The sequence below is a fragment of the Empidonax traillii genome, unplaced genomic scaffold, assembly GCF_003031625.1.
Source record: "Empidonax traillii isolate 1590-97213 ecotype Southwest subspecies unplaced genomic scaffold, ASM303162v1 scaffold533:size792476, whole genome shotgun sequence".
NCBI classification, from domain to species: domain Eukaryota; kingdom Metazoa; phylum Chordata; class Aves; order Passeriformes; family Tyrannidae; genus Empidonax; species Empidonax traillii.
The window spans coordinates 185,378-200,837 of NW_020955726.1; the positions used below are offsets into that span (position 1 = coordinate 185,378).

Genomic DNA, 15,460 nt, shown 5'->3' on the forward strand with positions numbered 1-15,460 from the left:
GATTTTTAATTTTATTTCCCAGGTAGTGTAAATAAAGACAACAAAGGAAATGTGTATGTGTGCAAGGGAAGAGGGAACACATTGCAGAGTGGAGATTATGGTTCATAAAGGTCTGGCTCCAGAAATATGTGAGCATTTGCCTAAGTTTCCTAAATAGGAGGACATAGGATCAGGACACAGGACCATGCACCAGATGGTGAATGAGAAAGAGACCTGGAGAAGCAGAAGTTTCTGCAACTGTTACTGAATTGAAACTCCTAAGAGCCAAATGCTCTTAATTTCTCTTTAACAGAGAAAACCGTGTATTTCTACCTTGTCGTACTGTAAAAATGACATTTGACATTTCAGATTCTTTAGGACTATTAAAGCATGCAACAAATTTTATTTCTTGCTGCTGTAAAACTGGAGCATAGCAAATATAATATTTAAGAAGGGGGGAAGGAAACAGATCCAGGTAAATGCAGACATATTCATCTGCCCTTGATGGATTGCAAAGTAGAACATATTTTGAATAAGATAATAATTTAAGAGGTGGAGTTAAATATTAACTCCAGCATGTGTTTACTGGAATGAGACTGATGTCCCAACCTAGCTCATTTAAAAACTGATTTTGTAGATGATTAATCTGGGACTAATCAAACTGTAATTTATTTGCTGGGGGACTTGATGAGAAATTATTCATTCATGCAGGAAAAAAGAAAGATTAATGCAAAAGTTAGTTCTAACATGGAAAAGGAGTTTAAAGAGGACTTAAAATGAATAGTGTTGTGAAGAGAAAAAATGGGTTGTGTGAACTTAAGTCTGTATTTGGGATGCATTGTTATTATGGGCATGAGATGAAAATAATAGTGTACTAAAAGATGAAGCTGAGAGTCATAGTTATGCTCAAAATATTGTTTACTGGAAAAGAGGAACCACACCTTTTATATATATTCATATTAAGTCAAAGATTTACTGTTAGTGTAATTGAAATCTTAATGGTCTAATCCAATAACCGTTATTAGTGCAGATGTAATTATTACAGAAAAAGATCTGCCTACGCAGATGCTATAATTATGTTGACAACAATGCCACCACCACCAAAGTTACAACTGTTATACGTACACTTGGATTCAACTACTTTTCCTAATGTTATGCTGACCCTTCCCCAGCTCCTGTTGGCCCAAAGGTTGGTGGTTTCATTGTGGTGTTGGTGGTGGGAATTGTTATGGAGATCTCTCATCATCTGGGGTCCTCGGCCAGAAGGATGTTTATGTTGTTGGTTTCTTTTTCTTTGCTCCAGGATCAACTTGGGGTTGTTTTTTTTTTTTATGTATGCTAGCATGCTTTGAAACCTTTCTGTTTCTTTACTGTTTTGCAGTTCATTTTATACCCAAACTTACTAGATATGGCACCTTTTAGGTATTTCTGTGTTCTTTGTCTTACTTCAGGTCTATATTTCTTTATCTGACCTTGGGTCAGTTATTTATAGGAGGTGTATTCTCCATTGTCAAGCCAATGCCACATCTCATATCTTGCATATCTGTACTCCTCTACGCTGCATTCTCTTATCCACTTCTAAAGGCCTTTGCTAAGATACCAGCTCTGTATTTCTCTATAGTATATTATTATAGGTGTTATAAAACCCAGGTGGCTCAACAAAATGACAAAGAAAACTAAATTAAGTTAGCCATAGCTAGTTGGTCAGTTAGGGAAAAAATATGCTATCGCAGCTAAAGCAAATGTGACAAAGCTGTGAACAGGCCAAGGAACACTCAGGAAGGGCAAACCTCTACAAGTCTCAGTTCAGAGCCATTGCAAACTCACTGCAAAGCCTGTGGCTCACCATTAGCAATGGAAATACCTACAGTATTGAACTACATGTAGCATAACAGCATTATAAATGCAACTGGCATTTGGCATTTTATACTGGAAGAGCTGGAGGATACGAACAGGTTAAGTCACATGAGAAAACCTGATTGTCCAGAGCGGTAGATTACTCTCATATAGACTAATAATAAAATATTCTCTTCTGTTATCTGGGACCTTGCCAGGTGCTTTGGAAAGAACATTATTAGCAACAAAAAAAGCCACCTGCAAAAGGCATATGTGATCCTAGGATGTGCTGTATACACTAGCTCCAGTTAGGCTAGGAAAAATAACACTGACAGAGCTTCATCTGACAATGTCTGTTTTGTTCTGAAATGTTCAGGAAAGACTTGTTCAGACGTGAAAAATGGAGTACCTGGGTATGAGTTAATTGCATGAGTGCAGATAGAGTCACTGTGGCAAGCTTGATTTGCACTAACAGATATTCAGAGGTCTAAGGAGCCCAGCATGAAAACACCTGGGATGTCCTGGGCTGCCAACTTTGCACTTTCAGGGCCTGGGGTTGTGTGGACTAAACTTTCTCTTGGGCTGATAGATAAAGCTGGCTCTACATGAAGGTGTCAGTAGCATTTCTGGACCCACACGGAAGTGACTGCATGCCACTGTGCTACACTATGCAGACACTGGTTTGGGTCTCTGGTAGAGCTGGGATTTGTATGCTGCAGTCCATAGGAAAGGTATTTCACAGAATATTCTGAGTTGGAAGGGACCCACAAGGATGGTTGAGTCCAGCTCTTAAATAAATGGCCCATATAGGGATTGAACCCACAACACAACCTTAGCACCATGCTGTAACCAACTGAGCTAATCTCTCAGATGTTCCTAAAGGTGTTCCACTTAGTCATATGGATGATCCTCATCAAAGCAAATGAATGATTTAATGAATCCGGTTCAGTAGAGATGAGTGTGATTATAAAATCAGGTTGGAGGTAGTATGGGATTTGAAGTGGGAGGTTCAAGCTCTGCTCATATCACTTTAACTGCAGCCATAGGGTGACTTCTGCCTGACTGTCTGGTGCTCAACATGCAATTGAACCCATGGGCGGATGGTTGATGAACTCATTAATTCTCTGATTGCCTGACATTTTTTAATTTTCCTTTCACTTCTTACCTCCAAGCAGAGATTGACTGTGAAATCAACTGTAAGACTGAAGTCGTTCCTGTGCCTTATCTTTCCTGCAAGAAGCCACTTGCTGTGGTGCATCTCAGCTGGGCTCTACTTCTCACTTCGTTACACTCTTCATATTTTCTTAACACTCTCTGTTTTGGTGTTTCCCTTTCATTAACTACTTGTCTCTTCTCTCTTTCCTGTTTTGGCTCTCTTTATGTGATTACTCACTCTCTTTTTCTGATCTTGTTCCAGCTTCCAGTTTAAACTGTTCTAAGCTATCTTCTCCACCTTTTCTCTCTTCTGAATTTTCCTGGAGCTCCCCTCACCCCAAATATATTTACTTTCTTTCACTTTTATCACTTTCTTTCTGTGGTTGTAAATACCGCTGCCATTTGTTTAAATGCTGATGTCGGGCTCTCTCTAGGGGCTGTCATACAGGATTTTAGACAAACTTTCCCTTCATGACACAGTTTACCTGTTACCATTGGTATGGCTAGAAGGCTTATTACAAAAATGAAAATATCGAGGAGGAGTCCATTTTGTATATCACAAAACACTTGTTATTTCATTGCTAATAGCAGTTTTGGGAGCTCTTTAAATCAAAAGTTGAACTGGGAATGTTATCAAAGAATCTAATAAAAAGGAAAAACTGTCACCTCTGAATTTTGAAAAAGTAAACCAAAAAAGGAAAAGTTATTTCCAGTAGAATATATTGTTTGCAGAAATAAGACCAATCTGGCAATTTTTCGTCTTCATCTGTCTTTATAACTGCCAACTGAAATATTCGCAAGGAAAACCAAAGATTGATATCAAATAATTGCTGGTAGGTGGAATTTTCTGGCCTTCTGAAAAAATATCGGCTATTTCAAGGGTACTACATATTGGCTGTTTGTAATTTTGTGAGAGCACCCGTCCTTGTTATCTACCGTGTGCAAAGCAGTTATATGAACTTCTGTAGTCATACTAATTACATCATATTTGAGGTGTTGGTGGGGTGTGAGGCAAGGTCTCCATTTGTACCACGTGGCTTTTCACTTGTTGGTAATTAGTAGCAAAGGCACTTCAGGAACCAGCCTGGGTCTCTCTGCAGAGAGACAAAATATCTATAACTGTATCTGCAGGTTTAGCATTTGCCTTAGACAACTTGGCAAGTATTTTGGCTGTAGGAAAGCTTGCGTCTTAGGAAATATACTATATTAAGGCTCTGCTGAGTTTTGTTTATAGGGTTTCTGGAATGTTTCAGACTCCCAAACTCAACTGTTTTCCCTGCCTGTTTCGCTGAAAACATTGTCAGGTTTGAATTTGAGTCCCTACCAATTTAATAAAGGGCAGCTTCCCTGGTGAGAGTTTTATCCATGATTCCCAATGTGATCACATCTGAGGTGCCTGGGGTGGGCAAAAAAGATCTAGGGAGGAACCCCAAACCCACTGTGGCCATCTTTTGTAGGGGCTGAGTGAGGAGTTGGATGTTTTAACAGTATGGAAGCTCTGTTTGAATCACAGAATCATGGAATTCATTGAGTTGGAAGGGACCTTAAAGATCATCTAGTTCCAAACCCCTGCTGTGGGCAGGGACACCTATTGCTAGACCAGGTTGCTCAGAGCTCCATCCAGCCAGGCCTTGAAGTATGGGCCCTCCCTTTCAAGAATGTGGCTTCCATAACTTCTCTGGGCAACCTGTTCCAGTGCCTCAGCATCCTCTCAGTAAAGAAATTTTCCCTAATATCTACAGATCACAGAATATGCTGAGTTGGAAGGGACCCACAAGGATCACTGACTCCAACCCTTAGCCCTGCACAGGATCATCTTAAAGAGTCACACCATGAGCCCAAGAGTATCACTTCTTGATCTCTGTCAGGATTGGTGCTGTGACCACTTCCCTGGGGAGCCTGTTCCAGGACCCAACCACCCTCTGGATGAAGAACCTTTTTCTAATATCCAGCCTAAAGCTCCCCTGACACAACTTCAGTCCATTCCTTTGGGTCCTGTCACTGGTCACCACAGAGAAGAGATCAGTGCCTGCCCCGCCTCTTCTTCTCATGAGGAAGTTGTAACTGCAATGAGGTCTCCTCTGAGTCTTCTCTTCTCCAGACTAAAGAGACCAAGTGACCTCAGCTGCTCCTCATAAGGCTTCCCCTCAAGGCCCTTTACCATCTTTGTTGCCCTCCTTTGGATGCTCTCTAACAGCTTAATACCTTTCTTAAATTATGGTGACCAAAACTAATCTAAGCCTACTCTTTCTCAGCTTGAATCCATTTCTTGTTGTCGTTTCACTACATGCTCTTGTAAAAAGTCTCTCCATATTTCTTGTGAGCTCTTTTCAGGTACTGGAAGGCTTCAATTAGGTCACCTCAAAGCCTTCTCTTTCCAGGCTGAACAAAACCAATTGTCTTAGCCTTTCCTCACAGGAAGTGATGCTTGTTTGATTATGGAAAACCAGTTTGAAGTAAGCCAAACTAAAAGGCAGGTTGCATATTTATTTTTTAATTGCTTATTTCTATTTATTTACTTATCTATTAATAATTAATTATTTTTCTGTGAAACATGAGAGGGTCTAAGTGGTAGCATGTAGCAGAATAAGGGAAGAACAAACCCAAGCTCGCACACAACTTGTACTGTAGCTCCTGGCACTGTTTGAGTTCACTGGAAACATTGGGGACCCTTTCTTCATGATGGGAAATGGTACTTCTGTTTAAAGTAAACCAAACTGGTGCTAATGACAGCTCTTTCAGACATTTGAATGCCAGGTCTCTTGCAGTCTTCACAGGAACTTTATTTCAACAAAACTGTTATGTTTCATGTGACTTGTAGCATGATATAAAAGCTAGATACTTGAAAGCCTGTGTTTGGGATTCCTCTGCTGGTTTCCACGTCAATTACAATTATGTTGCATTTGAGCTAGAGGTTGCCAGCAGAGAATACTGAGGAGTGCCAAATTAAATTTCAAATACATTTTGTTCTTTGCTCATGTTGAGAAATATTTCTCCCCTGAGGTTGTCGTGCTCAGCAAATGATATCAGGTTGCCATTAAACTTTCTGTAAATAACAGTCTAGTTGAATTTTTAAGGCCATCTTAGTGGCTAGCACTATTGACACCTCCTTGGAGGGCTGGTGTAACATGAATGTCGTGAGTATTGGTCTGAAAAAAAAAAAAAGAAAAAAAGAAAACCTGGAAAAACCTTCCTTTCATCTAAACAATCTCCGGTCTGGTCCACCATCTTGATATCTGGCTGCTTTGTAGAGAGGTGTCTCTAGGAAATGGGGAAGTTGCTTATTTTTAGCATATGTATTTGTCAAGGCCCTTCTTTCCAATAAAGATTGCCAAAATGAGACAATGCAAATTATAGCAAAATGAAAGGGAAAACTCTGAATGACTTTTGCTGACCTGCTAGTGACCAGTGCTTCACCAACAAGCAAATGTTTTTAATTCTTTTTCATATTAGAATAGCTGCTTCCCAAATTCAGATTTTGGGTTCTTGAGCATGGTATAGATAACCTCTAGCAGCGTGTGCAAGTCCTATCTCTGTGCCTATTTTGCATTTCAAGCAATTAGCTTAATTTATATTGGGAGCAGACACTAATTGGAGGGGGAGGAAAAGGTAGGTAGCAACACGCCAATGACAATTAAGATAAAGCATCACGTATTACATCTATAACTTTTCATGAAAGAAGCTCTTTTCTGATGTCACTGAACCCTAATAAGAATTTGAATCCTTGCAAGGTGGACAATATAGAATTATCTACTTAATATGAATTGGTAAGCTGAAACATGAAGTCTATCTTTTGCTTAGGTTTACAAAGCCAGAGGTCAGCAAAGAAGAGGGAAGTTCAGACCTGTCAGGATCCTTGATTCTCTGACAAGTTTCTAGAAGATGAGCAATAGTTACAGAACTTCCTGTGGCAAAACTCATCCAGTGACATCAGTGATGTATGTTGGGGATTTGATGTACAGGCTGGAAAACAGCTAAAAATCTCCATGTTTTCTCTGGAATGAATATAATTGCCCATTCTGCCAGTAGCTAATTATGTCTGACCTGCTTTAGATGGAGTCCCACTTTTTACAGCCTAACCAACCTTTTTGTTTCCTGTCTGTCATTGATTTCCAGAATGCAACAGCAACAACAACAACGTCGGATGTTCACAGCTGCCCTGCTGGCACTTGTTTTCCTTCTGGCAGCTGTGAGTACCACTGAGGCTGGGAAAAAAGAGAAACCAGGTAAGGTCCAGTGGAATTCAGAGTTAATCTCCAAGATAGATTGCACGTGTGGGAGAATGTCAAATGCTTCTAATTTTGTTATGAAATTCAGGTAATTTGTTAACCTTTTGACATCCAGGATAGGGATTTGTGGCTGTGATGTGTTGTTCTGTGTTAAACAGGAAACCAGAAAGTGGTTTCCATGCAGGCTGGCAGCTTGACAACCCCACAGACTGGAGTCCTTGGTTTATCACACAGTGGGTATTGCAAGGCAGCTTAAAATTTGCTCTGGGAATAGTTTCATGCTTGACTTAGGGAGGATCAAACAGGAGTGATGAAAGAGCAGTTATGTTGCTTGTTCAGTGTTGTATATGACAATAGTACACCAATGCTGTGTGATGTGGAAATCCTCTGACAAAGAATTGAACTAACTTGCTATTGCACAGCCAGCCAGACATCCAGTGGTAATTGCTTTCTGTCAGTGATGAACTCAGACCTCGTTATAGGAGAGACAGACCTGGGGTGAAAAATTCATATCTGTTGAAGCCAGTTCTGACATTTTTTAAAGAACATTTTTTTTTTTTTTTGGTGTTTTTCTTAAGGTCTTATTATTTACAGTGTACTTACACTCAAGATAAAATGAACTGTGAGTCTATCACAATTAGTGTTCCCTATAAAAAAAAAGGGGCTTTCTAACCACTGTGGCTGTATGGAAATATGAGAAAATGTGAATGCAAACATACAAAACTTAGAATGAAAATAATTTAAGTTTATTTAAAGTTACTTGTGATGTTTTGGGGGCCTAAATAGTGGCAATTATCTCTTTACTCAAGGCTTGGGTTTAAAGGATTGAAATGAAATCATGATCCTTTCTTTTGTCACTGAGCAATAAACCCACCTGTACTAACAGCACTTGAAATATGTTTCTCCATACAGGGCTTTTTATATTTGCCTTTGGAGTTTTGGTTTATTTATTTATTTATTAATTCTGACATTAAATGTGACATGATATACCAAGTCAAAAGTTTGAATCGCACAGCTGTTTCCCAGAGGTACTCAAATCCTCTGATAAACAGTGTCTACACATTTCTAGTTGTTTAGTGTATAGTGCTTCAGTTGGAACTGAGAATATTTGCCTGCCATTGGCTACTGGAGACAGAGGAGTGTCCTTTCTGAGTTTCTGTCCTTCTGCCTGTTTGGTCAGTGTTCCTTGAGAGTTTTTAGGTGATTCCCTATTCTGACATGGTAGTGGGAGTGAATTTGAATGATCACCCTGCTTTGGACTCAAAGAGGCTGACCTGTCTCTGCAGAACTGGGAAGAGGATGTCAGACTTTTTTTAAAGCAACTGTGTTACAAATGTCTTCCTTATTCACCCTTTAAGGTGCTGTGACACTTTGGTTAAGTTTAGGGAACATCTCCACAGGCTCTGGGTACTGACCGCTTCTCTTACTTGGCTCCTTGTCTTCATCCAGAGAAAAAGGCAAAGAAGTCTGACTGTGGGGAATGGCAGTGGAGTGTCTGTGTCCCCACCAGTGGTGACTGTGGTCTGGGCACACGTGAGGGCACTCGCACTGGAGCTGAGTGCAAACAAACCACCAAGACTCAGAAGTGTAAGATTCCCTGCAACTGGAAGAAGCAATTTGGAGGTAAGCATCGCTCCCATAAGGGATCTGCTTTGTTTTTTATTTTAAGAATGGAGCAGGAAGCCTGTATTTTCTGCTTAGTTCTGCAAATGTCTTGGTGCAGAGGTTAGTCCTGTATTTCAAGTTCATCAGAGCTAGAACACATAAGGCATCAGAAGACAGCCTCTTCAGAGCTCCTCTGTACAGAGTCCATATAACTTACTTATTATAAACTCAGCCTTCTAGTATGCTGAAATCTGCCCTCCTGTGGTGTCCAACCCTATTTAAGGCAGTAGTGTAAGTTCATAGCTGTGAATCTCTGCAATGGTTACCACAGGCTTTATGTGACTTTGTAATGCATGATATGAGCCTCACTACCAGAGTGTGCAGGACCGAATGAAAACCAGTGCATTTCTTCTTTATCATTCAGTTCAGAAGATTCATATGCAACAGTTTAGAAAGACACGTCAGATCTGTCATGGATAAGACGTCTGTCCAAGAGTCAAATTTGATTATGCTTGCAACCTTGGTTTTTTTTCTAGTAAGCAACCTGGGTGATTTTGACATTATTGTGACCTTACCAACACAATTGGTGCTGAAGTTTCAGACCTGAGAAGTTTTTAGTTGCATATACATTTTTGAAACTCTTCAAGCCTTATTTGGTAACATTTGGCATCATACAAATGTTGGAATATAGAATGTAGATGATGTTCCCATTGCTATTGTTTTTTTCCTTGGTTTTTGTTTTGTTTTTTTTTTTTTTTTGTTTATTGTTCATATTCACAGCTGAATATATTTTCTTTTATATGAAAAAAAATCCAATATCCATGCAAAAGCAAGAGGATTAAATTTTAGAACATTGGGAAGAGGGAAGACTGCAATTACCTCTGCAAAATAATCTTTAAATTTTTCTCGGGATTCTTTTCCTCAGCTGCATACCCTTTTTTCTATACATACTGACTGTCTGTGACATCCTATTAGACTGGTAACATTTTTGTTTTCCCAAATTGTGTTTTAAATTTGTCATTTGTTTTAAAAATTGCCCTTTATTTACTCATTGCAGCTGAGTGCAAATACCAGTTCCAGGCCTGGGGAGAATGTGACTTGAACACTGCCCTGAAGACTCGAACCGGAAACCTAAAGAGAGCTCTTCATAATGCTGACTGCCAGAAGACTGTCACAATCTCAAAGCCCTGTGGGAAACTTACCAAACCCAAACCTCAAGGTAAATTCCATTTTCTGAAAGCTGCATGCTAGTTCATTTAAATCCCTGGATTTTTGGTGTCCTGCATGCTTCACGGGGAACTCAGTTGTACAGGAGATTACACTTTCATGGTCCTTGCTCGGTTTTGCACTGCTCCCATCTCTCAGTGGTCAGGCAGACAATATTCCCGAGCTGTGTAGTCAAGGCTGTCTCACACACACACGATGTAAGCTGAAGATTAGAGCTCCAATTTTAACTTTAGACCACCTGTACCGCTACTACTTTGCTTATGTGACTAGACTGCCAGACTGCAGATTGTTTTCATAGCTGTTGATGGAAAAGACCAATAATAGCATGAAAATAATATACCTTGATAAAGACATCTTTTATATGGGTTTTGTTTGGTATCAATTAATGACTAGTTGAAAAAAGAACCTCTTTCCTTCTGGGCAGGATGCATTGAAAAGGTATTCTGCTCCCTGCACTCTGAAATATGTACATGTTGTGCACCCTTGGGCTTGTTTATTCTTTATTCAAATATAGCAGGAAGGAGAGTACAGAAAGTATATGTCTTATTTAAATGTGACTGACAATATAATTCCTAGTACACATAAAGACATATGCCCTGCATTTGTGTTTCCAGGTGTCCCTTAGAAAAACTTGTATTCTTTCTAATCATTAAGGCCTTTTAATGTACTCTTTTGTTGGAGTAGCAGGTGTTATGTGCGTGGGATGATTCATAGTGGGAGCTAAAACTGTGAGATCTTGTTTGAGATACAAAAATAATGTGTTTTAAGTGGATTATACAAGCTAAGCAACCCTGACATTTGTTTGCTTAAAACTAGCAAGGTTTAACACACTCCATGCTCTGAGTACTTGGATAGTAATACAAATAAATTTGATTAAGTGTGACAGGTGCACCTGGGACAAGTAACTTTCAAATTGTGGATGGTGGTGCACCACTGATCTGAGGAGCACCTGCAGGTGGCCTGCTCTGCTTGTACATCCGGGGAGATGTTTGATGAGGCTACAGGTGCTTTCTGTGCGTGTTTTTCCATCTGCTTCGCAGTCAGTGTGGCTGTAACTGCTTTTCCTTGCATACCATCCATGGAGTTATCAGATGAGTCTGGAACCTGCCTAGATAGTGACAGGTTGTGAAGCAGAAGGATTACAACTAGCTTTTTAGAGATCAGCTGACTTGGTTGAGATGGGGGTCAAAGTGGTTGGGTGGGAATGCAGGGAGGGCTTTGAGATTTTATTGAGTAACAGTTTTTTGGGGGAAGTACTTTTTTTCCATGTTTTTGTGGTTTGGATTGTTTTCTTGAAAGTTTTTAATTTGTTGTTGTTTAGGTTTTTTGTTTGTTTGTTGATTGTGGTTTTTTGTTTTGTATGGTTTTCTTGGTTTGGTTTTTGCTTGTTTGTTTGGGGGTTTTGTATGGTTTTTTGGGGTTTATTTGGGGTTTTTTGTTTTTTTTTTTTAGTAAGTTTGCATGCCTGCGTAGCATTTGGGAGTTTATTGAAGCTTCCTAGTGTGCTGCCTGAAGGCCTCTGCCACTTGAGCCACCAGTAGCCCTCTGCCTTGTCCTGCTCCCGCTGAGTCAGTTTATTCTATCAATGGTCACCAGAAGAGGGGAGAGGGACGCAAAGCAGAGCGTTGGTGCAGCATTGTTTTGTGAAAGCAGTGCTGTTGGCCCGTACAGACTTGCTTTCAAGTTATACTGGGTCGGAGTTAACTTTAATTGATTCTAGAAATCACTGAGCTGAGTGAAATCACTATAGCTGAGACTGAAGCTCAGGTTGGGATGGCTGCAGCAAAGAGGTATGGGGTTTTACTTAATTAGGAAACCTGACTTCATTTGATTTGAAGGAATGCAAAAGGAGACATAGGTGTAAATGTAGGGGTTTGGTCATAACAACTGTGAGCAGGAGTTCCGCTCTCCCAATTTGCTTTAGAAATCTCACGGCATCATCCTGCATGCCACCTGCTCCTTCATCTGCTGTTGGCATTAGTAGGAGCAGCAGGCATGGAAGTCACACACACACAGAGCCTGCCTGGGCTCTGGGCTAAGCCCATATTGCAGATATGTGGGTATAACTACATAAAAGCTACAGTGGTCAGTATGTTGGCACCAAAAGGAGGAACTAGAGTAAGAAATTGGGTCAAGCATATTAGTACTGTGTGAAATGTTTTGCCCTACTAGACTTTATTTCTGACCGCTGACATGTTGGCTGGAATGAGTGTATTTGTTTTCTTCCTGAGGTGAAGAAAATTACAAGTTGGAGGTAAGTCTTTACCCACAATTAGATAAAGGAAAAATATCAAACTGCATTCAATCTATAGCCAGAATTTTAATGAGTTTACTTCTTTGGAGATGAGAAGTAAGAACTGGATTATTGCCTGAGTGCTTAGAATGGACTGCAGGTATATATTAGGGTCCCTTTTCACACATAGCTTTGCATTAGTGTCTCAAGACTACAAGAGAAAAAGCTTATGATATATTATTTGGAAGCAGAAGGGTTGTTTTCTGAGGCACAGTGTTGCAAAAGGTCTGTGTTGATAAGCAGCTACATCTGTAAACACAGGTCAAGGGTCATCAGTTCCTACTGTGATTGCCTAGGGTAGCAGGACAGTGGTTTCCTGACATTTGAGAGCTCTGGCAACAGAGCACTAAGTTGGGCTTATCAGTTCCAGGAATCTGTTTTACCACTGGATGGTTATCTTTCTGTCTGTATGCTTTGAGAGCTACACCAATGAATACATCTCTGACAGCAACAGGTTGGGAGTACCAAAAGTAGATGTGAACTGACTGAGAATATTGCTCTGAAAAATACTGACTTATTCGGAAAAAGTGTTGTTTTTATGATTTTCCTGACTAGACTCCTTTCCTGTGCACTGAAATCTTCCTTTTATTAACTTGTGTTTGTAACCTCTCCATGATATCACTTTTCCTTTTGATTTCGTACTGAAAATGAGTTGAATAAAACCCACATTTAGCTTATCCAGTCAATGGGAGTTATATACGTCTTCTGTTAGTTTTTGTCACTTGCCATCTTTTCAAGCTAAAACCTCTGACTTAGGTATTTCTTTGTATAACAATTTATCCACATAAGAATACCCACTACTTGACTTACCTAAATTTCTTCTATTGTTGCAAAATAATTTTTGTGATGAAGAGGCTGGACTGCACACAATATTTCAAACATGTCCTCTACAGATCTGTGTTGAAAAAGAAAATATCATTGTAATACTACCTTTATTGTTCATTATACCCACTAAATATTTTAACTATGATTTAAATTTTGTTCACTGCTCGCATGTGAAGTAAACATCTTTATCTAAGACCTTCACAATTCTCCCTAACTCTTAAATTTTTTTAAAAGTTAATTAATGTGATTAGTTAAGAACCCAGAAGGTGTGTGGTAAGACAGGTTATTTTTGTTTAGGCCTGACCAATGAAGTGTGGCACATCAAATTTGACCTGACGCACCTGCTTGATGTGACTTGGTGCCTGAAGCTCCTCCTCACATTTTCTGTTCTTTGAGAAAATTGCAAATAAATAGATATTTACTGTAGATACTGCCTTACTGTTGGTTATCCATCTTTCCAGCTCACGAGCATATGGCAACTTTGCTGGTAGCATGAATCGTATGTCTCTTTCCTCTCACTTAAAGATTTCAAAAATGACTGCTGTTTATAAGATTTTCATCTGTTCTTAACGGAAAGGAAAATTATACCTGCAGAAAAATGCTAAGGGTTATAATTTTGCAGATTTGTTGATAAAAGTATTGTTTGGTTTTCTTGGAAATTTTATGAGCTGTGACAAAATTTGTGCTAAATTAAACCAGGAGATACTCATGAACTTTGGGTATCAGTGCCTTCTTCATAAACTGGTGACCCAAGTGTTCTTATGGATTTGTCTTATTGTTAGTCAGCTTCCATTGAATAACATTTAAGTCTTTTTGAAACACTCCTCATTATTTTGGAAAATAAATAAGGAACAAAGATATTTTTTTCTTACACTTGCTCCATGACAGTAATTTTTTTCTTCTGAACATCTGATTTCTATAGATTATTGTCTGTGACACTTGGACATTTTGGACTCCAGTGCAGTATGTTGAATTTAAGGGTGAGAGCAGATGATGAACCAGGAATCTGAATTTTATCTGGCTTTCTGATGAGCTCTTTTCTCCATAACTCTGTTCAGGTTGGAAGACAGAACTTGGTCCTGGGCTGCTGTGCTAAAGTGTAGCTAACACAGAATGAAAAACATCTTTTGCTCTTGAATATTGCGCCTTTGGACAGAGAGATTGTCAGCAAAGTGACAGTGATATCCCAGACACCATGGTTTGTGTATTTAGTGTACAAATGAGGTCATCAGAAAGCTTGTCACAAAGTCTGGATGGGATGAAAGGATTATTTTTATCACAAAATCCCAGTGGAGGCAACCACCTCTCTTCTAGCACACAACAATTGCATATTCTAATTGGCATCTGCAAGGCCAGAGATGTTCAGGGTCTCCCTAAACTTGTCTTGACAGATGTGAAAGTCTTGGGTACTTCTGTCAAGTGGCTGCTCTAATGGTCAACTTGCACTGAAGGGCACAAAGCACTTCTGACATACTCCATCTGTCCTACTTCATGGCCACCCAAACTTTGATTAATGGTTGTTCGGGTTCCAACCACCTAGAAAGCAGAAGAATGGAGTATTGTTGGGATTCAGGAAACATTTTGCTTTAGCTGCTAACAGAGGAGGAATTTATTTTCGTTGAGCTGGGTTGCCTGATAGGCTTTATTTCTTTTTACACTCATTCTGTGTCTCTCGTTCTTTCTCTCTCTCTCCATAAGTCTTGTACTTTTAGATATTTATTCTTCTGATTAAGATAAAATTAAATAGAATAGACTGTCTGTCTGCCCTTTCTGCAATGTACCCTTTATTTTTTGAATTATGCTCTTTTCTGGTAAGTTTTTCATCTTCCTATATTTAGTTCTTTTTAATAAATCTCCCTTCACAACTTTTTATCAATTCACAGTGAGTTACTTTATCCTAGCTCAGCTCAGTCCTTGCCACATAGCAGAACAATTCCAGCTAAGGCTGGCAAACATTAACACTGCTCACAGTACTGTTGTCTTTTAATAATTGGGGTGCCGACCAAACATCACATCCTCCAACGTGCAGTGTTTGAAAAGATTTCCCACACAAAGGCAAAACTCAACTGAGTTGTTAATGGCTGTAATCTCTTTCGTGTAATTCAGATCAGATGTAGCGTTTGAGAGCCTACAAGGTGTCAAAACAGTTCCCTGTGTGCGTGTGTGTGTGCTACTACAGTGGAGGAAAGACTGCACTTTGTGTGTGTTTTTAATAATTTAATATAATTTGAAGAGTTTTACTCAAGAGTTTAGTGGAATATAAATAATATGCCCTGCCTTGTTACTTTTATCTATCTATCTTTACAGGCAG

General features: G+C 39.4%; 1 protein-coding gene across 2 annotated transcripts in view; it reads left to right on the plus strand.

Moving 5' to 3' along the window:
- Positions 1-15,460, plus strand: part of PTN (pleiotrophin) — a 77,373-nt gene that overhangs the window by 48,255 nt on the left and 13,658 nt on the right. For both annotated transcript variants that reach the window (XM_027897206.1, XM_027897207.1), the window contains exons 2-4: positions 7,087-7,196; positions 8,649-8,822; positions 9,862-10,023. In XM_027897206.1, coding sequence (XP_027753007.1) covers positions 7,088-7,196; positions 8,649-8,822; positions 9,862-10,023 — 445 coding nt within the window. In that variant the 5' untranslated portion in view covers position 7,087. The remainder of the gene's footprint in view (positions 1-7,086; positions 7,197-8,648; positions 8,823-9,861; positions 10,024-15,460) is intronic.